We start from the raw sequence: 26,448 nt of genomic DNA, 5'->3' as shown, positions 1-26,448 counted from the left end.
TGTGGTGTTTTCATATATATTTATATCATATATATATATAATTTTTACTTTTCTAATTTGCATTTCAAAATATTCATTTAAACAACCTTAATTCAATGACTTCCCTTCTTCTCTTTCCATGGTTCATTTTGCATATTATACATTACATCCCGGCATATTTTACATGAACTAAACCATTCAGTAATCCATTGTTGCATCCACCAAAACTTATTTACACTGTTGAATTTATCTTAGTGCTGCCAGCATTTTCAAACGAACACAATTTTCACCCATATATCCAGTAAACATTTTGCAGTCTTCTTTAAACATATGTTCTTCTTTTTCTCTTATTCTATATGTTAAATCTGCAAGCTGCACATATTCCATCAGTTTAAGTTGCCATTCTTCCTTGGTTGGGACCTCACTCATTTTCCATTTTGGGGCTCACAAAACATGGGCCGTGGTAGTAGCATACATCAATAATATTTTTTAACACCTGGGAATTTCCCTTTGAATTATCCCCAACAGAAAGGACTCTGGTTTTTTGGAAAGGTACTTTCAAACATTTTTTTCAATTCATTATATATCGTTTCCCAATACTCTTTTTACCCTGCTAGAAGTCTACCACATATGATAGAACATACCCTCAACCTCATTTCATCTCCAGCACTTACCTGATTTGGACTTACACATTTTAGCAACTCTAAAGGTAAAGGTAAAGGGACCCCTGACCATTAGGTCTAGTCGTGACCGACTCTGGGGTTGTGTAGCTCATCTCGCTTTAATGGCCGAGGGAGCCGGCGTACAGCTTCCAGGTCATGTGGCCAGCATGACTAAGCCTATTCTGGCGAACCAGAGCAGTGCACGGAAACGCCATTTACCTTCCTGCCAGAGCGGTACCTATTTATCTACTTGCACTTTGATGTGCTTTCGAACTGCTAGGTTGGCAGGAGCAGGGACCGAGCAACGGGAGCTCACCCCGTCATGAGGATTCGAACCACCGACCTTCTGATCGACAAGTCCTAGGCTCTGTGGTTTAACCCACAGCGCCACCCGCATCCCTTTTAGCAAGTCTACACAAAGTTAAATACCATCTATCAATCATTTTCAGGTAGTTGTGGCGTTTTCAGATGTTCGTAAAATATAAACCCGCACTGGGGTCCTCCTGCCCTCTAAAGTCGGCTCCCATTTTCACTAGGCCTGCAGTTAGGGAAAATGGCCCACTGACAAACCCAACTAGCTGTGGATGTGGATGTCCACTGGGGAAGGGGGGAATGGGCTGTGAGTTTGCTGGTGGTAGAAAGAGCGGTTCAGAGATCAAGTGCCTCAATGGCTTCTAATGGCAGCAGATGGGCTGGTTTTGAGTGCAGAGTACGTTGGGGCTGAATGAACCCTCCCGGGGGGTCACTTCATCATGGTGTCAGCATCCTCCCAACATCCTTTCCTTTCTGCTTCCCTGACTGATTCGGAACAAAGGAGGAACTTTGGCATTTCGACTCCCGATATTGTGCCTGCGATCAGACCTTTTAAAAGACTATTTGCATGTAGCTTTTGATTCCAAAATGAGGTCGGGTCAGATACATTCAGCCGACGTTTTGCTCTGAGCGGCGGCATAATTGTCTCGAATCGAGCTTCAGAGATCACCATGCTCCCTTTGTTAGCACAAGATCTTAATGCCAGCTCCCTCCTTCCTCCTAAGGCTGGCAATCGCAAAATTATTTTTGTGCGACATATTAAAATTACGGTAACCTAAGTCCACCATAGTGGGACACTGTGGGTTAAACCACAGAACCTAGGACTTGCCAATCAGAAGGTCGGCGGTTCAAATCCCCGCAACAGGGTGAGCTCCCGTTGCTCGGTCCCAGCTCCTGTCCACCTAGCAGTTCAAAAGCACGTCAAAGTGCAAGTAGATAAATAGGTACTGCTCCGGTGGGAAGGTAAATGGCGTTTCCGTGCGCTGCTCTGGTTCGCCAGAAGCGGCTTAGTCATGCTGGCCACATGACCCGGAAGCTGTACGCCGGCTCCCTCGGCCAATAAAGCGAGATGAGCACCGCAACCCTAGAGTCGTCCGCAACTGGACCTAATGGTCAGGTCCTTTACCTTTTAAGTCCCCCATAATAGAGAAACAAAAATTCCCATCCCTTCTGAACCGCTATTTGTTTCAGCCTTCCCCGACAGTGCACCCTCCAGATGTTTCTGACCATGGCGAATGGCCAAGGATGATGGGAGTTGTTCAGCAACATCTGGGTTCACAAGAAACAATGCATCACATAATTTTGGATTGCCGTCTTCTCAACACCCACTGCAGAGATCTCCTCGTGACTCCCTTACAGCTCAGAATATCAATTTGCAAAGAGTCTGTAATTCAATATTTGTTGAGGGATGGTACTCTAGAAACTACCAAGATTATTTCGGGGTGCTTAGCCGAGATCATTAAAGCTAAATCTAAAATTGCCTGATTTATTCAGTGGTGGTTATCTAGTCTTTTTTTATATATTGTATGTGTTTGGGTGATCAATGTACTTGGATGAGTTTGTATGATTTTACTGTTTTAGCTTATGCCAATAAACGCTAAAATTAAGGGTAAAGGGACCCCTGACCATTAAGTCCAGTCGTGACCGACTCTGGGGTTGCGGCGCTCATCTCGCTTTATTGACCAAGGGAGCCGGCATACAGTTTCCAGGTCATGTGTCCAGCAGGACTAGGCCGCTTCTGGCGAAGCAGAGCAGTGCACGGAAACGCCGTTTACCTTCCCGCCCGAGCGGTACCTATTTATCTACTTGCACTATGACTTGCTTTCGGACTGCTAGGTTGGCAGGAGCAGGGACCAAGCAATGGGAGCTCACCCCATCGCGGGGATTCGAACCGCCGACCTTCTGATCGGCAAGTCCTAGGCTCTGTGGTTTACCCCACAGCACCACCCGCGTCCCTAATAAAAGCTAGTTACAAGTTAAAATCTGGGCTCACAAAGGCTGACGTGTGCCATCTCATTTTTGGAGCACAAGTGTATTTAAGTGATCAACCTCAGAAATGGTTAAACGAATTGACCGAAGCAAAGCACTGGAAAACTGGCCTGTAACGGTGATGAAAATTTAACACTGTTATCACTGCCATGCAAAAGTATTTAATGTTTGAATGAATGCTGCAGCTGACTTGCAATGCCACTTTGAATCTGAATATATTTGATTGGTAATGACAATTAACACATCTCATCTCAAGTTATACTACTACTTGCATGGGGGAGAGTTTTGTTTGATTCTCTAGCATGTGAAAAGAACTGTCTTCCACATTATGCTGTGAACCAAATATCTGTGTAAAAATAATAATAAAAACCTATTTTCACATGTGAAAATGGCAGGAGGCAGTATTAGAAACTCGTATGTATATGGACACGTAAAAAGGTAAAAGAGTATTGGGAAATGATTTATTATGAACTGAAAAAAATGTTTAAAATTACTTCCCCCCCCCCAAAAAAAACAGAGTCCTTTCTGCTGGGGATAACCCAGACTGAAATCCCCAGGTACAGTGGTACCTCGGGTTAAGTGCTTAATTCGTTCCGTAGGTCCGTACTTAACTTGAAACTGTTCGTAACCTGAAGCACCACTTTAGCTAATGGAGCCTCCTGCTGCTGCTGCGCTGCTGGAGCACAATTTCTGTTCTCAACCTGAAGCAAAGTTCTTAACCTGAAGCACTATTTCTGGGTTAGTGGAGTATGTAACCTGAAGCGTATGTAACCTGAGGTACCACTGTATCAAAAAACGTTATTCATGTACGCAACAACTGTGGCCCGTGTTTTGTTAGCCCCCAAATGGAAAGTGAGCGAGCTCCCAACTAAAGAGGAATGGCAGCTTAAGTTGACAGAAAATGCACAACTTGCAGATTTAACATACAGCATAAGAGAGCAAGAAGAGCATACGTTTAAAGAAGATTGAAAAACGTTTATTGAGTAATATGGAAAATAACGGTGTACAGCTGAAAACACTGGCAACATTAAGATAAATTCAACAGAGTTAATAATTATTGATGGATGGAATAGTGGGAAATTGATTGGAATGGTTTTTGTAAAATATGCAGGGATGCAAGATATGCAAAATGAACCATGGAAAGAGAAGAAGGAAAGTCATGGGATATTTCAAAGCTTGTAAAACGTTTATTTGAAATTGTAAAACAGAAAATTTAATTTTAAAGAAAAAAGAAACTCGTATATATAAGCTAGGTGCCAAATGGCTCCTCCAACTAGGTTACAGTCACCAAAATGACTGTTGCCCTTTTGTGGCCAGATGGTTGTAGTGATGGAGCCCAGCAACATCTGAGTGGGGTACAGTTTCCCTACTCCTGCCGTACTTTTACAGAACAATTTGCTTAATTGATACGATTCTTCTATGCCTGGCTTTCTATTTGCCTTAAAATTGTTATCAGTTGTTTTATTTATTTATTTATTTTTATTTTATTTTTGTTTTATTTTTACTTATACCCCACCCATCTGGGCAGGCCTCCCCAGCCACTCTGGGCAGCTCCCAACAGAATATTAAAAGCACAATAAAACACCAAACATTAAAAACAGGGCATATTGAACTTGCCGCCCTTTTCTCCGTTGGGGCGATTGTGGGTCTGTGTGTGAGTGTTTATTGTAATAACCTGCAGTTTGATAAGAGTACATATTTAAAGGAGATGAATAAATGAGCAAATGAAGTTAATTTGGATATGCGGAAGATATTAAAAATAAATTTAAGGAACCACAGAAAGAGGGGGAGGGAAGTCAAGTTTTGAAATGTTGAAATGATTGTAAAATTAGTGAAATGTATAAACCTGAAAAGCATAAATTTATATACAGTGGTACCTCGGGTTAAGTACTTAATTCGTTCCAGAGGTCTGTTCTTAACCTGAAACTGTTCTTAACCTGAGGTACCACTTTAGCTAATGGGGCCTCCTGCTGTCGCCGCACTGCCAGAGCCCGATTTCTGTTCTTATCCTGAAGCAAAGTTCTTAGCCTGAAGCACTATTTCTGGGTTAGCGGAGTGTACCACTGTATATGTACCGGTATATGCCTAAAAACTTTGTCTCCGAGCTATAGGGCAATTGGTGTTACCTTGCCCTTTGCTGACAGAGAGGTCACTCCAGCTTAGCTTAGAATATCTTTCGGTTATCCTCATATTGTCTGAAAAAGCCTGGACAGCTCAGCTGGTTAGAGCATAATGCCAAGGTTGCAGGTTTAATCCCCGTATGGGACAGCTGCATATTTTTCAGGATCCCTTCCAATTCTATGATTCTACGCTCCTCAGCAAGCAGTTCAGTCTGAACACAGTGGTACCTCAGGTTAAGAACTTAATTTGTTCTGTTCTTAACCTGAAACTGTTCTTAACGTGAAGCACCACTTTAGCTAATGGGGCCTCCTGCTGCTGCCGCCCCGCCGGAGCACAATTTCTGTTCTCATCCTGAAGCAAAGTTCTTAATCTGAAGCATTATTTCTGGGTTAGCGGAGTCTGTAACCTGAAGCGTATGTAACCTGAAACGTCTGTATGCTGAGGTACCACAGTATAGCTGTTTCTACTGCCCAGGATGCAAGGAGGGACCGCAGGAACTCCACCTTGACCCACGCTCTCCATTTCACAGTAAAGGTAAAGGGACCCTTGACCATAAGGTCCAGTCGTGACCGACTCTGGGGTTGCAGCGCTCATCTTGCTTTATTGGCCGAGGGAGCCGGCGTACAGCTTCCGGGTCATGTGGCCAGCATGACTAAGCCGCTTCTGGCAAACCAGAGCAGTACACGGAAACGCCGTTTACCTTCCCGCTGGAGTGGTACCTATTTATCTACTTGCACTTTGACCTGCTTTCGAACTGCCAGGTTGGCAGGAGCAAGGACCGTTTCACATTGGCTGGCCTTAAAAAGAGCCTCTTTCCCTCGCAGAGGCGGGCTGCACAGAGCACAAAACGCTTCTCCAGGAGCTGTCCAGAGCCATGGCTCTCTGAGCTGCCACTCCCCTCGCTCTGGGCAGCTGTGGACAATGTGAGAACGTTCTGTTGGCAACGAGGTAACAGATGGCCTTAAAAGTCTTGCTGCCCGTGAGCCTTGCCTTATTGAGGGGGGGGGGGGAGAACAATAGCGCACAGAGCTGAGCATGTGCCACACAACAGCGCACAGAGCCATTGTCCGTGCCCGGGTGCGAAATCCCGATTCCACGCTTAAGGGAGACCGAAAGGGAGCCTCGCTCCTCGAGACCCGCAAAAGAGCAGCTCCCCATGTTGCACATTGAAGCCCAGGAAAGGCAATGCATATAGAAATCTAATTATTGGCAGGCACAGAGTGGGCTTTTAGCATGATAATCGCAGGGACCCCCAGGGCTTTCTTGTTCAGGGACCCCTGAAAGGCGATCCTGAAAGCCAAAGTTAAAGCCATTGAATTTCCATCAATCATTGAATGTTTGCTTTGATTGCGCTGACAAGATTCTGTTTTGTTGGCTCTTAAAAGTGCAGTGAGAAACTCTTATTAATCACTTTAAGATATATATTTTTTTCTTTCCAAAGACAAAAGGAGGTTGGTCTCCTCATTAACCGTCAGCCGGAGCCAGAAGGGCTGAGAATGAGCGCTTTGTGGGACAGAAGGGGTTTCGGGTAACAGTGCATTCGGGCAGACTTTTTCACTGCTCACCAACAGGGTGCTGCCGATTTTGAAACCGTGCTGTGCTTTCAAAGCCAGAGGGTCGACTTGGTGCGCACATCATCCTGGCAGTGCAACGAACTGCCAGATGTGCGAGCCAGGCCGACAGTGAGATCCCGCAGCAGAGATTCCTCACCACTCATTCCCCAGGGGTCTTAGTGGTGACTGATAAGATGCTTTGCATGCAGTCCCAGGTGGAACTGGGGAAAACTTCTGCCTGCAACCTTGGTAAGCAGCTGCCTGTTAGTGTAGACCAGGCATAGGCAAACTTGGCCCTCCAGATGTTTTGGGACTACAACTCCCATCATCCCTGGCCACTGGTCCTGTCAGCTAGGGATGATGGGAGTTGTAGTCCCAAAACATCTGGAGGGCGAGGTTGCCTATGCCTGGTGTAGACTATACTGGCTTAAGTTTGGGCTGGTCGTGTGCGGATGCCTGATGATCGTCTTCCAAAGCAACTACTCTATTCCAAACTTAAAAATAGAAAGCGTAATGCTTGTGGTCAACAAAAGAGGTTTAAAGACTCCCTCGAGGCAAATCTAAAAAAAAATGTAGTATAAACACCGACAACTGGGTGGTTCCCAACAGAATATTAAAACATCAAACATTAAAAACTTCCCTAAACAGGGCTGCCATCAGATGTCTTCTAAAAGTCAGATAGTTGTTTATTTCCTTGACATCTGGTGGGAGGGTTTAAAGACTCTCTCAAGGCAAATCTATAAAAAAAGTAGTATAAACACCGACAACTGGGAAACACTCACCTGCGAGAGCTCCAGTTGGAGAACAGCCTTTACTAAAGGTGTCATGGACTTTGAAGATGCTCAAACTCAGGACGGAAGGGAGAAATGTGCTAAGAGGAAGACACGCTTGGCAAACCCTCAGCTCCTGCCTGGAAACCAATGTCCCCACTGTGGAAGGATGTGTGGATCCAGAATTGGCCTCCACAGTCACTTACAGACTCACTGTTAAGACCGTATTCATGGAGGACAATCTTACTCGACTACAAGTGATTGCCAAAGAAGAAGTGGACCCAGTTGTTTGACTTGCTATAGCACATCATAGCTGCATTCCCATTTTTAAAAAAGCAAAGAGGTGCAGTGGTGTGCGGTCAGTGGACCAGGAGAACTAGGCTAGTCCCCTAAATTTTCCTGCTGGCAGCTCCTTCCCAAAGCCCAGGAAGCTTCTGCCCAGCATAGGGAGGGAGGTGCGATGCTCGGATGGATCCAAGAGCCCTTCCACCACCTTCCCAAAGCCCACCTGGGGAGGAGGCAGGAGGACTCCAGCTTATTGTCAGAGGCCTGGCATCTCCTTCCCCAAACCCGTGAAGCTTCTTCTGTCTGTCTTAGGGATGGAGGCACAAGATGCTCACGTGATCACTCACAAGCTGGTGCCTCCAGCCCTAACGGTTCTCCTACAAAAAAAAATCACTTCATGCCTCTGAAAAGGTTCACAATTCTTCAGTGTTTTTTTCCTGATTTGGTCTTGGGAACTCCTCTTGAAATCAGTGGGATGCAGCTATGCTTGACTTTGAGTGGATTATTGTATTGTATTGTATTGTATTGTATTGTATTGTATTGTATTGTATTGTATTGTATTGTATTATTTATACATATATACATACCCTGCCCATCTGGCTGGGTTTCCCCAGCCACTCTGGGCTGCTTCCAACACAATATTAAAATACAATAATGCATTAAACCTTAAAAGCTTCCCTAAACAGGGCTGCCTTCAGATGTCTTCTAAAAGTCTGGTAGTTGTTCTTCTCTTTGACATCTGGTGGGAGGGCGTTCCACCACTACCGAGAAGGCCCTCTGCCTGATTCCCTATAACTTGGCTTCTCGCAGTGAGGGAACCGCCAGAAGGCCCTTGGCGCTGGACCTCAGTGTCCGGGTAGAACGATGGGGGTGGAGACGCTCCTTCAGATATTCTTCAGATTCCTGACTTTAGACGAGGAGAATTTAAAACTTCCCAGAAGGTTATCACAAAGCCACGTTGCTTCACCTTGGTCCAATTGGTCTCCAGCAGTAGCCACTTCACAGTCCCTTGTACTCAAATCATTAAAACCATTTCATAACCACCAGCATTTGGCCAAAGGAAAACAGGCACTTTTGTTTCACAGAAAATGAATCGGCGGTGGGGGTGGGGTTCAATTATAACGGCAGCTGGCAATTATACTGGCGGCTTCCTCCATTAAAAAAAAAAAGCAAGTTAGAAAAATCATCTTAATGAAATGCATTTCCGTGCAACGCTTTTTCAGATTTAGTTACTATGCATGTTTGTACATTGAATATGAAATACCAGTCAGATTGCCTGCACAGATCCTGAAAATTCGGCAAAAAAACCCCACAACCCCTTTTTTTTCTTTAACAGAGGATAGGAACAGCCTTGGGACTTCCTGCTGGTTTTCCTCCTTGGCCTTTTAATTCACCTCTTCTCTGCCTGCTGTGAAGCACATTAGAGTCCTGCTCACTACAGCTGGCAGAGACAAAAGAGGAAGGAATAAACAGCAGCAGGTTTAAAAATAACAAAAGAGCCTTCCCCGGGTGGCAACCTGGCAACGCTTAGGAACACCAATGCACTCCCCAAAGGTGACTGGCTTTTTAAAAATGCACTGCTCAAGAGCCAAGTAAGACAGAGATTGTTTTCCTCTTTGGCACTGTCATTACTTTTGAGCCTTTCTCAACCGTTACTGTACTCCAAAACCCAATGGAGAGGCTGTTTAAAATCAAAGGTGCATTCTTGTGAGTTTATTGCAGGATGGGGGGGAATGGATAACATACAAACAAAAACCGAAGCCCCATACAGCTGTGAAGAAAACCTCAGGTCCACGTTGCGCACTTAGCAAAAGCGTACAAACAGCAGGTGAAGTATTAAGAGCCAGTGTGGTGTAGTGGTTAAGAGCAGTGGACTCGTAATCTGGTGAACCGGGTTCGCTTCCCTGCTCCTCCACTTGCAGCTGCTGGGTGACCTTGGGCTAGTCACACTTCTTTGAAGTCTCTCAGCCCCACTCACCTCACAGAGTGTTTGCTGTGGGGGAGGAAGGGAAAGGAGAATGTTAGCCGCTTTGAGACTCCTTCGGGTAGTGATAAAGCGGGATATCAAATCCAAACTCCTCTTCTAAGTGCATCAACACACACCTGCAACTGGCATACCAGATTACAGTGGTACCTCAGGTTAAGTACTTAATTCGTTCCGGAGGTCCGTTCTTAACCTGAAGCTGTTCTTAACCTGAAGCACCACTTTAGCTAATGGGGCCTCCTGCTGCTGCCGCGCCGCCGTAGCACGATTTCTGTTCTCATCCTGAAGCAAAGTTCTTAACCTGAAGCACTATTTCTGGGTTAGCGGAGTCTGTAACCTGAAGCGTATGTAACCTGAAGTGTATGTAACCCGAGGTACCACTGTATAACAATCATCTGGACCACTGCAATAGCATTTATACAAGGGTGCTTGCTGAAGAAGGCTTAGAGGTTAGAGTTGCACAAAAAATTATAAAGTGGGAGCTGACCCTTTTAAGCCATTTTTTAGGATCATGGAATTGTAGAGTTGGAAGGGGTCGCAAGAGTCATCTAGTCCAACCCATGATAGACAGCCACCCAACCTCTGCTTAAAAACCTCCAAGGAAGGAGTGTCCACCAGTTCTCGCAGGAGTCTGTTCCACTGTCAAGCAGCTCTTACTGTCAGAAATGTTTTTCCTGCTCTTTTCCTACTCATATTAAATAGTTTAAACCTGCTGCCTTTTGCTTATGTGGCCTGTACAGTGGTACCTCAGGTTAAGAACTTAATTCGTTCCGGAGGTCTGTTCTTAACCTGAAGCTGTTCTTAACCTGAGGTACCACTTTAGCTAATGGGGCCTCCTGCTGCCGCTGCACCGCTGCTGTGCGATTTCTGTTCTCATCCCGAAGCAAAGTTCTTAACCCGAGGTAATATTTCTGGGTTAGCGGAGTCTGTAACCTGAAGCGTATGTAACCCGAGGTACCACTGTATTGTGTTTTTTAAAAAAATAATTTTTGTATTTGATTTTTTAAAAAGTATAAACATGTAACAAAAAACAATTCCAAATGCAAATATTGATATTACTCTGAATTTCCTGACTCCTCCACCCCCCATCCTTTCCATGGATGATAATGATAATATTTACAACTGCATATCCAAATTCCTGTCCTTCTAAATTATCCATAGTCTCCATTACTTTACAAGTGTGGTTTTCTTAAAGTTCTTGTCTTCTTGATTTCTGAGCTTCCCAGTTAATTTTGGCAAAATTATGCGGTCTGTATTGACCCATTGTTGGTCCTAGCGTTAGTGGTGAAGGCTGCAGGAGAGAGATGTAATAATGAGATGGAAATAATAATAAAATATTAATAACGATAATAAGTTGCTGTTATTCTTTCCTATACCACCTTCCCGACCCACAGCCCATACATGAACAACTAAATGCACGCGCACACACTAACTGGGCATTCAATAATGGCGAGGACGCTCCTTGCTCCCTTATGTATGTATAATTTGGTTTGGTGGGGGGGGCGCCTCTTTGCAACAAAGCGCAACCCCTGTGTTTGGCGATGCTGGGGGGAGAAGTGGGAGTTCTGGAAAACCAGGGACATCTGTCAACTCAACCGCAGATTAGACCTCGTTGAAATACAGGCATGGGACGCGGGTAGGGAGGGTCGCAGGCTCTCCCGTTTCATTCGCTTCGTCCTGTTGCGCACAGCGCGCGCCTCTGTCTCTCTCCAGTCTCCATCCCGCGCTCTCCAACGAGGCCGCTTTCCTTCTCCCTCCCGCGTAGAGAGAAGGGAAAACGAAGCACCCTTTCCCCCTCTCCTTCCCTTCTCGACGGAGGGATTGGCTTCGCGCTGGCTCGGCCCCCAGCTGCCCCCAAGCCGCCGCTTGATGTCCCCGGAGCGGGAGGCGCGGAGCAAGCGCGCAGGGACGCCGGCTCCGCGGATGCGGATGCTGCTCCCGCTGCTGTTCCGCCTGTGGCTGCAGCCGTGCGCCGCCGACTACTGCAGCTGGAAGGGCAGGTAAGCCGCGGGCGGAGAGGGCGAGGCAAAGCGACGCGCAACTTACGCGCCAGAGGAAAATGAATATTATTCTTATTAATTCAGTTTCTATACCCGAAGATCCCAGGGCAGTGCACAACATCCGCCGAGGAAATGGATATTATTATTACCGTAATTTAGTTTCTATACCCGAAGATCCCAGGGCAGTGCACAACATCCGCCGAGGAAATGGATATTATTATTATTATTAATAATTCAATTTCTATACCCAAAGATTCCAGGGCAGTGCACAACATTAACAGCATAATTCTCATAGCATAATAGCGTAATTTTAAATACCTGGCAGATTTAAGCACATTATTCCTCGCAAACAGTCTGATAGGTTTAAGTCCCATTGAGTTCAATGGAAGCGATTTCAACTTCGCTCTCCCACTGAACTCAAAGGGATTTTAAGGCTGGGGCAATGTACACTCCTCCAACTGCATAAAATATTCTTCTCCTGAATGCAATGGGGCTTATTTCTGAGTCTGTATGTATAGAATCACGCTACACAGACTCCCCACCACCTCCCCATCAAGCTCTAACTTTCTGCAGTTCTTAAATATGGACTGCTTGTTCTGAAATGATCCCTGTATAATTACATTTTTACTTATTTAAAAAAGCTAAAACTTTTTTGTCTCGACAATGTACAGAATGCATCAATTGGCTACCTAAAAGCAGCCATGCTCTGCTCTGTAATCTGAAGCATGTAGGTGCTGAAAGCTGAACTGACATCCATAAATCACATTGTTAGATTTGATATTTGACTTAGTAGAAAATTTCCCCTTTAGCCTCTGGCCTGCTCTGGCTCAGAGACTGACTTCCTAAATATCTGTCCCAAAATTGCTATTGGTGAATGTGACTCCAGTCCAGAGATAAATTCATATGAGCTGAAACATACACACCACTCAGAAGGCCAATATGGCAGTGGCGTAGCGTGGGTTGTCAGTACCCGGGCAAGGGAAATAATTTGCGCCCCCTAACCCATGGATTTGCGCCCCCTAACCCGTGGATTTGCGCCCCCTAACCCTAACCCCCAGATGTTGCGCCCGGTGCGGCCGGCCGCCCCTGCACCCCCCACGCTACGCCACTGCAATATGGTTAGTTTTATATGTATGAATTTTTGTGTGTGGTTTTTTTTATATTAAGAATAACATGAAACAACACATAAAAACAACAAAATAATGTGTATTGGTAACTAGGTGCAAAGCAAAATGCAGGTTCTGTGTATAAGGCAGAAAATAGTAGCAGCATACAATCAGAACCTTAGAATGGCAGGCTTGGAAGGGATCCTGATAACAATCTCTTCCAACCCACTGAAATGCAGGAATATGCAGCTATCCCACATGCGAATTGAACCTGTGACCTTGGTGTTATCAGCACCATGCTCTAACCAACAGAGCTACCCAGAGTTAAGTTAATAACCAAGCCAAAAATATGTATGAGTTACAGGGAGGGGGGATGAGGTTCCTTTAGGTAATAGTTGGATGCGGGTGGCGCTGTGGTCTAAACCACTGAGCCTCTTGGGCTTGCCGATCAGAAAGTCGGCGGTTCGAATCCCTGCAATGGAGTGAGCTCCCATTGCTCTGTCCCAGCTCCTGCCAACCTAGCAGTTTGAAAGCACACCAGTGCAAGTAGATAAATAGGTACCGCTGTGGCGGGAAGGTAAACGGCATTTCCGTGCGCTCTGGTTTCCATCACGGTGTCCTGTTGCGCCAGAAGCAATTTAGTCATGCTGGCCACATGACCCAGAAAGCTGTCTGTGGACAAACGCTGGCTCCCTTGGCCTGAAAGCGAGATGAGCGCCGCAACCCCATAGTCGCCCTTGACTGGACTTAATCGTCCAGGGGTCCTTTACCTTTAGGTAACAGTTGATAACAGAAATAAATCTGAAGCAAAATCAGCATCAAAGGGATCCTTTTGTTGTTGTTGTTGCTCCACGCATCATTCTAAAGCGTTGTGTAAGTTTATCAGTCAGAGCAAAGTACCATGCCCATCTCAACAGTGTAGTTAGCTTTGATGAAGGCTCTCTTCTCCTCAATGGGTGGTTTCCTCTGCCAGTGTTGAGGAAATTCATCCAGTGCCACACTTGAGAGATCCGGCCCGATGCCCCAATCTTGAGAGGGATGGTTTATTGGCTAGTTTTGGGTTTTATTTTGTGTTTTTATATTGTGGTGTTATATTGTGAACCACACTGAGACCTGCAGGTATAGGGGTGCTATACAAATAATAATAATAATAATAATAATAATAATAATAACAACAACAACAACAACAACAACAACAATAATAATTTTATTTGTATACCAAATAACAACAACAACAACAACAACAATAGTAATATGAGACGCGGGTGGCGCTGTGGGTTAAACCACAGAGCCTAGGACTTGCCGATCGGAAGGTCGGCGGTTCGAATCCCTGCGACGGGGTGAGCTCCCATTGCTCGGTCCCTGCTCCTGCCAACCTAGCAGTTCAAAAGCACGTCAAAGTGCAAGTAGATAAATAGGTACCACTCCAGCGGGAAGGTAAACGGCGTTTCTGTGTGCTGCTCTGGTTCGCCAGAAGCGGCTTAGTCATGCTGGCCACATGACCCGGAAGCTGTACGCCGGCTCCCTCGGCCAATAAAGCGAGATGAGCGCCGCAACCCCAGAGTCGGCCACGACTGGACCTAATGGTCAGGGGTCCCTTTACCTTTTAATAATAGTAATAATAATAATTCCATCCGGACAAAAACACTCATGGAGGAGGCGAAGCAGAGCTGGTAAGGGGTGTGTCCTATGGCAAGGGGTTTGGTTATGGAAGGAGGTGTGGCCTGGATAGAGTCCCAAGGGCCAGATAGAGAGATTTGGTTGTCATAGTTGTCCATCCCTCTGTTTTCCAGCGGCTTGAGCTGGGAGCCCCGCTCCCGTGCAGTGGAGCAGGTCCACCTGCGCTGTACCGAGGGCTTCCTGGAATGGATGTACCCGACCCGAGCCCTCCGCGTCATCTTGGAGCCCAACCTGTCCAGCGCTCAGCACACCGCCGTCTGCATCAAGCCGTCCAACACTTTCCAAGGTGCCAACATCTACGTGGAGAGGGACGGGCAGCTCCACCTGCTGCTGAGTGACGCTGAGGAGCCCCGCTTGCACCAAGTCTCCTGCTTCAGCACCCGCACGCCCCAAAGGGTGGCGCTTTTCCTGCAGGCCAGTCCTCAGAGGGACATCAGCCGCAGGACAGCCAGCTTCCAGTACGAGTTGCTGAGCAACAAGACTGTCACAGGCCCAGACTTCCAGAAAATGGCGCTTGTGGAAGGTAAACGATTACGTGTGGGTCTCATTTCCCCCAGTTTGGTGTTCAAACCTCATGTGGGGACGGGGATCTTCAAGTTCACATGAAATAACCCCATCCCACCCCAAAAGCTGCTCATAAAACAATTAGATCAATAAAATATCAAACGTGTATATATATATATATATATATATATAAGAAAAAGCAAGCTATTCACATCAGCAGCTGCAACCAGGTCAAAAGATAAAATGAAAGCAAAGCCATCCAATCAATCAGCTATACCAGAAGCCCTGAAGAGCAAAATAAAACTTTTACCCATTTTTCTGCTATTATTATTATTATTTATTAATTAGTATATATTTATACCTTGCCTTTTCCCCTAAAGGCAGCTTACAGATAAAAACATAGGGAAATATAGGGAAAACAAACATTAAAAAATAGGTAAACATTGGTAATATTAAAGCTCTGTACCTTGGTTTTTGAACAGCTTAGTTCTCGAATGTTTTGGCTCCTGAATGGACTGTTCTGAAGTGACTGTTTCCGTTTGTGAACTATTTTTGGAAACCGAACACCTGATGGGGCTTTTGCAGCTTCTGAACATTTTGGAAGCCAAACGGACTTCCGAAATGGATTCCATTTGAATTCCAAGGTACAACTGTACATAAATATAATCTGTTTAAAACATACAAATAATTACAATCCACCAAGAAGGCCCCCTCTTGCATCCCCACCGGTTAAACTATAAAATAATTCAAATAATATAAGAAGAAACATGTTGAATGCTATGAGCACGCATTCCTAGTGAACCGTCCAAGATATCTAATACCAGAGAGTGCTTGCCTTAAAAAGACCTCGCGCCTCATTTATTTGTCAAATGTCCCTATTTTCACTGGAGAAATATTGGAGGGTAAGAAGCTGACCTCTACAGGCCTGAGCAATCGACAGAAATTATGTACTGCTTTGGAAACAGATGCTCCTGAGCGGATTATCACAAGACCCCTCAAGGTCAGAGGTGAGGAACCTGTGACTCTTCAGATGTTGTTGGGCTGCAGGCAGCAGGGCCAAGAGCTGGGGTGAACGGAGCTCTGGTCCATCAACGTCTGCAGGACCCCAGATTCCACTCCCCCACCCCATGTTACAGAAAATCATACAAATGCTCTCAGATGCTCAGAATGAAGGCAAAACCTGATCCAGATGCCAATGAGGTCGTTGTACCAGGCTCACCGTTTGGGACTCGTTTAAGAGCCCTCTAGCAACCCTCCTTATTGACTTTGTGTTTTCATTCTCCAGCTATGTGCCGCCCCTGTGACAACATGGAACTTCTAATGGCTATTTGCAGCAGTGATTTTGGTAAGTGAGCTTGGCAGGAGAACATCGTTTTTGGAGAGGTGCAAACGGTGCATATTTAGACAGAGGTAAATCCCACTGTGTCCCATCAGGTAAGTGCGCAGGTAGGACTGCAGCCTGAATGAAAAGCCTCTTGCTGATCAACTGTTAAGTTGGAGCATAGCACAGAAGGCTACTTTTGCAGGCCTAAATGTACCTCTCCTTGAGCAAGGAAATAATGGGACATACCCTGTTCACATGCTCAGGCAGAGCTTGTTTGCCTGGTAGAGTAGGCAAGCATGCTCCCTTCACCATGCACAACTATCATAACATAACATGGGACATGCTCCCCTGATGTGAACAGAAATGTCCCTCTGGGATAGCTCTGTCGGTAGAGCATAAGACTCTTAATCTCAAGGTTGCGGGTTCGAGCCCCACATTGGACAAACAGATTCCTGCTTTGGAGAGGGCTGACCCTCAAGGAAAAGGGACATGGGTGGCTCTGTGGTCTAAACCACTGAGCCTCTTGGGCTTGCCGATCGGAAGGTTGGCGGTTCGAATCCCCGCCCCGGGGTGAGCTCCCGTTGCTCTGTCCCAGCTCCTGCTAACCCAGCAGTTTGAAAGCACACCAGTGCAAGTAGATAAATAGGTACCGCTGCGGCAGAAAGGCCAACAGTGTTTCTGTGCGCTCTGGTTTCCACCGCGGCATCCCATTGTGCCAGAAGTGGTTTAGTCATGCTGGCCACATGACACAGAAAGCTGTCTGCAGACAAATGCCGGCTGCCTCAGCCTGAAAGCGAGATGAGCGCCGCAACCCCATGGTCGCCTTTGACTGGACTTAACCGTCCAGGAGTCCTTTACCTTTTACCTACCTGACCCTCCAGGGCCATTCTATGATTCTAAGTGCAATTTTCATTCTTTTCTGTGAGAGGGACTTTGGTGCATAAGCCTAGCATAATGGATCACCAAAAAACCTGGAAGTAAATGCTCTGGTTTTCCTTGGAACACGAATGTCCGACGCTGCTTCTGCTTGAGTTCATTAAGCTTTTGCAACCAACCGGAACCCGCGCCTTGGTTGTCAAACGTTTCAGAAGTCGAACGGTCTTCCAGAATGGATTACTGTACGTTCGACAACCGAGGTTTGACTGTCGAAAATTTGTCTCCTGCAGGACTAACTGGTTCTGGCAGGATCTGGTATGAACCACTGAGTAGAGCCCTACAATGGTTCCACGCTGCTAATGGTCTTTAAGGTTCACATCACTGAAACGTCAAGCAATGATTTTCATGAACAAATGGGTCGTCACAGATAGAACTTCCGTGCCAACTCCATTCATGCCTAGTGGTGGCCATTCTGTCTTCTGTAACCACTTTCCTGGGAGTAAGATCCAGTGAACTTATATTGCACTGCAAGTCGTATGAAGTGGCTCATTGTGTAAAAGTCTACTCAAAGCCAATTCACATCACTATTTGGGGAGGGTTGGGGGGTGGGCATCTTTTTGAACCATGGCGACTTTTATTTCTGTCGCCATCCCAGACCGATTGTGAACTTCAGAATGATCCGTCACATACATCTGGCTCCACTGTATTCGTGGTGATGTTCTACATTGAAATCTGGGTCCTCAGGATAGCATTTAGACGGCCGCTGCCTCGAGTGCACCCTGAATTCTGCCTGACAAAACACCCCTCCTCATTAAATATCTATATTTTTTAAGGCCTGTGGGTGAATAAATCGTCCCTAATTTGGTCACAAGCCCATTTCCACATCTATAGCTCTCAGACAACAATTTCTACTTGTGATTGAAAATAAGGCACCCCAAACCAACTAATCAATTATGGAATTTGTCTGCAAAGGAAAGCAGCATTTGAAATCTTCCCCTTTTGGGGGATAATTATCTCACTCATGTCATGGGCACAAAGAACTTACTTAGGAAGATTTCGGGAACTTCCTTAGTTAATCCAATTTCCTGGAGCCACTAGCCTTTTAGCATAACAGATGTCCCCCTGTTCTGTTCCCCTTCTCTCCCCCCCCCCAGCACTCAGCTTCAGTCCAGTCTATTGACAAACTATAATGCTCTTGTTCCTCCTGTTCCAAGTTGCTCCTGAGGTCTGAGGGCCTCCGCTCTTATGAACCATAAAGCTAAGTGTGCTTTGGGGGTCAATTGCACTTTCACGACCAGTTATTTGATCTAATACACACACACACACACACACACACACACAAACCTGGTGGTGGCAACTGCTAAACTCAGGACAGGGAAGTGAAGCCATAAATAGAGTCAGTTCAAAGGGCTCTTTCGTCTCCTCTGTGGATGCTTTAAGTCTAAATGCCCCCCACCATGTGGCCTTCAGCACAACATCTGTCCGTCGTGTGTGTGTTTGTGTGTGTGTGTGTTGCAGGCCCAGCAAGGAGGAACTTCCTCACTTGAGACCCCGGTAACCAGTGCTGGATTTACACAAAAGCAAAACAAGCTATAGCTTAGGGTCACTCTCTCTTGGGGATCCCAAAAAAGTAAAAGGGCGGGGGGAACTGGATGTACATTTTCAAAATATAAGATAAAAAAACAAATAAAATAAAACCTACATACAGCAACAGTGTTTTGTGTTGTTTAGGCTCCTATGATGTAAGTAATGGGCCCCGCCTGCTAGCCTGCTCCCTAAAATATCATGGGCCAAAATGGACCCACTGGTGGGCCAAGTTTGACCCACAGGCTCAGATGGAATCTTCACCCTTAGAGTTACACCTGTCTTCACATTGTTGGTTTTCAGGTGTCAACTAAGAAACAGTTTTCTTTGCCCAGGCTTGATAATGCAATATTTAATCCTTAGCGGCATTACATGAGTCAGCGTTTCGACGATTTGTTGTTTTAAACTGCTCTCACCTGTTTTTAAAATTATGTTTGTTTCGGATTGCCCTATGCCCATTTGGAGGAAGGGTGATTCATAGTTCCCTTATAAATAAACACACAAAATTTACACCTAGTGGTGAGAGGATCGATCCACAACGTCACCCACGATGCGGAGAACCACATGTCCCAGGTGGAAGTCAGCGCCCGGCGGGTCTACAGGCAGAAAAACCAGATCTTTCAGCAAGATAAAGTGAGTGGCGAATGGCGAGGACCCGTCAAGACCTTGCTGCAGTGTAAGGTGAAGAAAGGAACCGGCGATTTCCTCTTCACTGGCAATGAGCACTTTGGGGAAGCTTGGCTGGGCTGTGCCCCGCGATTTAAAGACTTTGGTGCCGTCTATCAAAAAGCTATTGAGAGCGGGGCAAATCCCTGTGAGTTTCCATTTGACTAAGGACTCGCCATGCCTGCCGTGATGATCCAAAGGACGATTTTCAGGACAGCTTTGCGTATAAGGGAGAAGCATGGCACTCGTGTTGTTTGGCAGAGGTGGAGTGTCAAAAGAGAAGTGTGCGTTTTCTTTAAGGGAAAGGGAGCCGGAGAATAGCGACAGGTTAGCTAACAAGTCTCTTCTCTACAATGGACTCGTCGTGGGCAAGTTAAGTCAACCCAGTTCCTGACTGGGAAAAGGGGGAAGTTGTAGTGGCCTACCTCACAGGGTTGTTGTGAGGGCAAACAATAAAGAATATAAAGCACTTTGCTAATAAAAATAAAGAACAGAGGAAGGATGAGTCGGAATTGTATTGTCTCCAATATCAGATGTGTTCTGAACTCCACTGTGGCGATCACACAGGGTCCCCGGATGTTTAACGGTCTGTTGATCCCTGTGCCACCACTGTGATGACTTCCCTGCTGCCACCAACCAGTTACTCTCTGGTAAAACACTGAGTCCAGTCAGTTGTTAAAAGTGAACCAAAAAACAAGTTTATTTTACAAACATTAACAAGTTTATGGTTTCTCAAATAATACTCCTGTCAGTATCTTAACTTTAGTTTCTTTACCGGCCTATACCTTCCTAATACCCTCTGACTGATTTTCTCAACTGTTTGACTGACTCCTCTTAACAAATTCTCTCACTCTCTCACACCAGACTAGCCCAACCCACAGACTTATCTTCTCTGTCTCTTCTAACTCCAGACTGTCTTCTCAACCACCCTAACTCTAACTCCCCCCCAAAACCCTCTGTGCTTAAACCTTATACACAGTTAACTCTGCCCCTTGGGTTCCCATTGGTTTGTTGTTGTTGTTTAGTCGTGTCCGACTCTTCGTGGCCCCATGGACCAGAGCATGCCAGGCACTCCTGTCTTCCACTGCCTCCCGCAGTTTCGTCAAACTCATGCTGGTAGCTTCGAGAACACTATCCAACCATCTCGTCCTCTGTCGTCCCCTTCTCCTTGTGCCCTCCATCTTTCCCAACATCAGGGTCTTTTCCTGTGGGTCTTCTCTTCTCATGAGGTGGCCAAAGTATTGGAGCCTCAGCTGCAGGATCCGTCCTTCCAGTGAGCACTCAGGGCTGATTTCCTTCAGAATGGAGAGGTTTGATCTTCTTGCAGTCCATGGGACTCTCAAGAGTCTCCTCCAGCACCATAATCCCAAAGCATTGAATTGGTTACAATCCCATTGGTTACAATTAGTTAATCCCTTCCTTATGAACCCAGTATGATGTCACACACCTAGGAGGGCAAACGCCACATCCACTAACCAGCTACAGAGGCTTTGTTTAGCCCGGCAGAGTAGCCGACTTGGGGACTGAGACAAGGAGATGTTGGTACTATCTGAGAAAAGTTCCATGTTCTGCTGCCACACCTGTGTCCAGTGTGGTGCAAGGAACCTCAGGGATGGAGTCCATACTCCATAATGGCCTTGGGGTTGTCTACACCCCATCAGGCATTCTCTTCAGAGGTATTTGGCCAGACTGGAATGGTTCTGTGACCCCATAGTAATGCCCCTTGCCTGACTTGCTGGGGAGATCAAGGTCGATTGTCAGGAGCTCAGCCTACACTCGAGTAGGACCCTGGCAGAGACACATGCCCGACTGGCATGTTCTCTCCCTCCTGGTTTTACGTTTGGGAGCTTCAAAAGCTTTCTTCTACCCAAACATCACAGCGACTGATGCCAACTGACAACGGCACACTTAGGGATCCGCAGAGTTTGCGCATCGTGCATGACAGACCTCAGCAACTCAGCATTTTGGCTAATCTACTTTATTTACATATAAACACACACGGAGCACGGCATCATGGCTCCCTCTCTCTCTAGCATCAGACAGCAAAGAGAAAAAGAACAAAGGACAATAGTCCCACTTCACGGAACACAGTAACACAAACATCCTGTCTCTGTCACTTCCCACTCTGTGGAGTCAAAACATACACCGTCATGTGAAAAATAAAAATCCCATGACTGCAATCATAGAGCAGGAATTCTAACAGGTTTACAGGTTATCAAAGGTGCAGCAGTCGCTCATATCTGCTGCCTGCACAGGCCTGCTCTTTTTGACAGAGGCTGCGCCTCTTTTAGTCCAGGCAGTGGTTGCAGGCTGCAAAGGTACTCACTCTCCCCCCCCCCTCGACACACTATCATGAAGTCCAAGCGAGAGAAAACTCTTTAATGAGCTTTTGAGTGACTGGGACCACCCCTATAAACGGCAGGCTGTGTGAATAGAAGTCCGTGCAGCTTATTCTGCTCTGCTCCTGTGAAAGGCGTCTCACTTAAGCTGCGCTGAAACGAGACCCTTCCATTTAAAGCTACTCTTTTGTTAGAAAAAATAAAAAGTACAGCAGTCAGCATATTGTAAAACACCATTTGACATTTTCCTTCTGAAGAGATGCGGTCATTTCTTAATTTCGCTGAACCCACTGTCACTATTTAAAAGTAGATCTGTCCAGCCCAACATCTGACTCATGCAAGTTGATTTTCATCTCCATCCTATTTATTTCCTTATTTCATCTGCAGCCACCAGAGCCAACTCCTAGGGATCAAGGTCTCTTTGTGTCTGCCTCCCCCCCCATGAAATATTTGAAGGGGCCAGGCCACCCCCACATCCAAAGCTGATGGGCATTGCAATTCAAACGATGTGTGTGTGCCACATCATGTGATCAATTTTATGCAGGTGGGGCTTACTGGGCCCCCAATGTTTTGTTCAGGTTGGCACCCCTGTTTGTAGCCCACCTATTCTCCAAGCTCAAGGTGCTGTATTTGGTTCTCCCCCTCCTCATTTAATACCCACATCAACCCTGTGAGGTAAGTTGCACTAAGATGCAGTAGCTGGCCCAAAGTCACAAAGTTTAGGGAAGTTTTTAATGTGTGATGTTTTATTCTGTTTTTAAGCTGTTGGCAGCCTCCCAGAGTGGCTGGAGAAACCCAGCCAGATGGGCGGGGTATAAATTCTTCTTCTTCTTCTTCTTCTTCTTCTTCTTCTTCTTCTTCTTCTTCTTCTTCTTCTTCTTCTTCTTCACCACCATCATCATCATCATCACCACCACCACCCAAGTGCGGATTTGAACTCTGGTCTCCCAAGTCCTAGTCTGACATTAGCCCCTAGACCACACTAGCTTTCTATGCTATTGCGATAGCGGCAAAATACATTCCAAGGTATGAACTCCAGGTTATACTTGGCCGTTACAGCTATCTTTTACACATATGCACTATGCATACTCTTGCTAGCTAAAAGTTATTATTATTATTATTATTATTATTTATTGAGTACTACCCAATCCCCGGAGGTCTCAGGGCAGTTCACAGAAAAGATCACAACATATATAATCAGAATAAAAACAGCAACCCAATAAAGAAAAAACCCAGAAAAGAGCCACATTTTAAAAGGGTATAGGATGTCAATCAGGTCAACCAAAGGCCTGGTTAAAAAGGAATGTTTTTGCCAGGCGCTTAAAGGTGTATAATGAAGGCGCCAGGCGAACTTCCCTGAGGAGAGCATTCCACAGACGGGGAGCCACTGCAGAGAAGGCCCCGTTCTTGTGTTGCCACCCTCCAAACAACTTGAGGAGGCGGCACACAAAGAAGGGCCTCAGAAGGTGATCTTAGGGTCCGGGTAGGTTCATATGGAAAGAGGTGGTCCTTCAGGTATTGTGGTCCTGAGCTGCTTAAGGTTTCATAGGTCAAAAACAGCACTTTGAATTGGGCCCAGAAACTAATTGGTAGCCAGTGCCGTTGGACCAGAATCAGTGTAATATGCTCAAACCGTCTTGCTCCAGTGAGCAACCTGACCGCTAAATTCAAAAAGATATAACATCAGCTTAATGCTGCTGTGCATTAAGCAAATAGGGTATGTGGAAACACAACCTTGCACTGTGATGAGGAATGTACCCTCCCCCAATATTTATTGGACTATAACTTACATCATTCCTGACCTAACATCTGGCAAGTCACAGGTTTCCCAACTCTGACCAAACATGCAAGATGTGGGACTTACAAGTGCTAGATCCAACCAATGACGTTTTGCCCAATTGGTGTTTTTTTGGGTGTGTTTTTTTAAAGGCCAGTGGGGTGCTTTATCCATTTTCAGCATGGGCCAACTGTGTTGTTTTTTAACTTGAAAGGCTAAAAATAACATCCCGAGTGCTGCTTATAGCTGAGCACCATACGCTGGCATAGAATTGAGCTATAGATAAATAAAAGAATCAGAAAATACACAATGCACCTCGCATATCAAAGTAAAGACTCAAGAAAGTGGCTGACTGCAACATCAGTGGCTATTCATGGCATCCTGAAAGGATGCAGGTGACGCTGTGGTCTAAATCACTGAGCCTCTTGGGCTTGCTGATCAGAAGGTCAGTGGTTCGAATCCCAGAAACGGGGTGAGCTCCTGTTGCTCTGTCCCAGCTCCTGCCAACCTAGCAGTTCGAAAGCACAGTGCCAGTAGATAAATACATACCGCTGCAGCGGAAGGTAAGCGGTGTTTCCATGCGCTCTGGTTTCTGTCATGGTGTCCCGTTGGGCCAGAAGCAGTTTAGTTATGCTGGCCACATGACCCAGAAAGCTGTCTGTGGGCAAACACCGGTTCCCTGGGCCTGAAAAGCGAGCTGAGCGCCACAACCCCATAGTCGCCTTTGGACTTAACCATCCGGGGGTCCTTTACCTTTTTTTCACCATGGCATCCCTAAATGCTTCATACAAGAGTCTACATACCTACGGGACTGCCTCTCCTGGTATGCTCCATGGAGCACCTTAAGGTCCACAAATGGCAACACTTTGGAGGTCCCAAGTCGCAAGGAGGTTAGATTGGTCTCAACTAGGGCCAGGGCCTTTTCAGTACTGGCCCCGACTTGGTAGAACGCTCTGTCACAAGAGACTAGGGCCCTGCAGGACTTGACAACTTTCTGCAGGGCCTGCAAGATGCAGCTGTTCCACCTGGCCTTTGGTTTGGACTCAGTCTGAGTCTTATGTTTCCCTCCCCTTATGGTTTTGAACTATGGGCTACTATTAAAATGAGGCTGCTTTTCAAATTGTATTTTAACCCATATTTTAAATTGTTTTTTTCCCCTTCCCCTATTAAGTTTTTATTGTGATTTTAGCAGTGTTAGCCGCCCTGAGCCCGGCTCTGGCGGGGGAGGGCAGGGTATAAATAAAAAATTATTATTATTATTATTATTATTATTATTATTATTATTATTATTATACTCTTCCCACCCCTTGTGTGGAGGCTAGATGAGCGCCACATCTCATCTGCATAAAATAAAGTAGTGGCCACCCCTCCTTGCTGTACGCATGAGATGGAGACCCATGTTTACCACACAGTGGTAAAATCCACATCGCCATCTACCACTGATGGACCCACGAGGATACCAAGAGAGAAAGACAGGCAACGGTGACCCTGAGTGCTTAGCTCCAGCCCAGATTGTCCTCCTTCCCACAATCTCGTCTCCCACGACCTGCCCTGTGTGGAGCATCTTGACACCAAAACAGAAGTTAGTTGTGTTTTTGTGGTCTTGCAATTTATTTTAATTGGTGCTTGTACAGGAGGATCTGTATGCCAGAAGACGGGATATAAATACAGTGGACGCTCGGGTTGCGAACGTGATCTGTGCGGGATGCACGTTTGCAACCTGCAGTGTTCGCAACCCACGTCTGCGCACATGCAGGTTGCGATTCAGCGCTCCTGCGCAAAGCACGATTTAGCGCTCCTGCGCATGTATGACCGCCAAAACCCAGAAGTAACCCGCTCCAGTACGTCCGGCTTTTGGCAGTCCGCAACCCAAAAAAACACAACCTGAAGCGGCTGTAACCCAAGGTATGACTGTAATTGCAATATACAAGAAGCCTGTGGGCTGGACTGACTATGAAACCTGAATTCCAACTGGGAGGGATGGAGGTAGGGCCTGGGAAGGGAGTTCGGCAGATGCCCACCTCCCTCAAATTTGCCTGTTGTTGTTGTTGTTTAGTCGTTTAGTCGCTTCCGACTCTCTGTCACCCCATGGACCAGAGCACGCCAGGCACTTCTGTCTTCCACTGCCTCCTGCAGTTTGGTCAAACTCATGCTGGTAGCTTCGAGAACACTATCCAACCATCTCGTCCTCTGTTGTCCCCTTCTCCTTGTGCCCTCCATCTTTCCCAGCATCAGGGTCTTTTCCAGGGAGTCTTCTCTTCTCATGAGGTGGCCAAAGTATTGGAGCCTCAGCTTCAGGATCTGTCCTTCCAGTGAGCACTCAGGGCTGATTTCCTTCAGAATGGAGAGGTTTGATCTTCTTGCAGTCCATGGGACTCTCAAGAGTCGCCTCCAGCATCAATTCTTCGGCGTTCAGCCTTCTTTATGGTCCAGCTTTCACTTCCATACATCACTACTGGGAAAACCATAGCTTTTACTCATATTCTGCTCAAAACTGCCTTTTGCCATGTAAGGAAGACCTACCCACCAACCTCGCTTCCAACGGGTTGAGATCTGAATTCAAAACACATGAATGTGCCACACTATCTCATCTAGTTAAGTAGTTCTCAATAGTCATTGACTTTCCTTGGTGAACTTAAGGATCCACATTAACCACCTGACCGCAGCCTTTGTCAAACATGTTGGGTGCAACAAACCCCAAAGACAACATCTGTTGGTAAAAGACAATGCCAAGCTTTCAGGATTATCAGAGCGCTTCTGCATAGTTTTTGGGGCTGCCAAGTATATATTAATGTTTGTTGATTAATTAAGAGACTTCAAGAAATGCTGCTTGTTATTCTGGCAGATTTTTTTGTGTGTAGAAAAATATTTCATGCAACTGCTTAGGGACAGCAAGCATTGCCTTAAAAAGAGGCACACCATCTGTGCAAGAGGAAA

At 46.0% G+C, this 26,448-nt stretch overlaps 1 protein-coding gene and 1 long non-coding RNA gene across 2 annotated transcripts in view; one reads left to right on the top strand and one right to left on the bottom strand.

Moving 5' to 3' along the window:
* The window catches only part of LOC310755762, a 1,619,227-nt gene that overhangs the window by 55,395 nt on the left and 1,537,384 nt on the right, over positions 1–26,448 (bottom strand). The gene's annotated exons all lie outside the window — the stretch shown is intronic.
* Positions 10,397–19,886, top strand: LOC310755622 (meteorin-like protein). The gene is made up of 4 exons (XM_083598840.1): positions 10,397–11,655; positions 14,555–14,964; positions 16,231–16,290; positions 19,247–19,886. Exons 1-4 carry the CDS (start codon positions 11,069–11,071, stop codon positions 19,561–19,563), a joined length of 1,374 nt encoding a protein of 457 aa, XP_083454966.1. The 5' UTR covers positions 10,397–11,068; the 3' UTR covers positions 19,564–19,886.

The sequence above is a fragment of the Podarcis filfolensis genome (genome assembly GCF_964270895.1).
Source record: "Podarcis filfolensis genome assembly, chromosome: 2".
NCBI lineage: Eukaryota > Metazoa > Chordata > Lepidosauria > Squamata > Lacertidae > Podarcis > Podarcis filfolensis.
The sequence above is the reverse complement of the archived record's forward strand: the minus strand, read 5'-3'. Positions and strand labels throughout refer to the sequence as shown.

Excerpts from the sequence above, each read along its gene's own strand:
- LOC310755622 (XM_083598840.1), top strand. The coding sequence starts at position 11,069 with ATGCACGCGCACACACTAACTGGGCATTCAATAATGGCGAGGACGCTC. Across the intron at positions 14,965-16,230 it reads GAAAATGGCGCTTGTGGAAG|CTATGTGCCGCCCCTGTGAC; the intron begins GTAAACGATTAC and ends TTCATTCTCCAG. Across the intron at positions 16,291-19,246 it reads TATTTGCAGCAGTGATTTTG|TGGTGAGAGGATCGATCCAC; the intron begins GTAAGTGAGCTT and ends ATTTACACCTAG.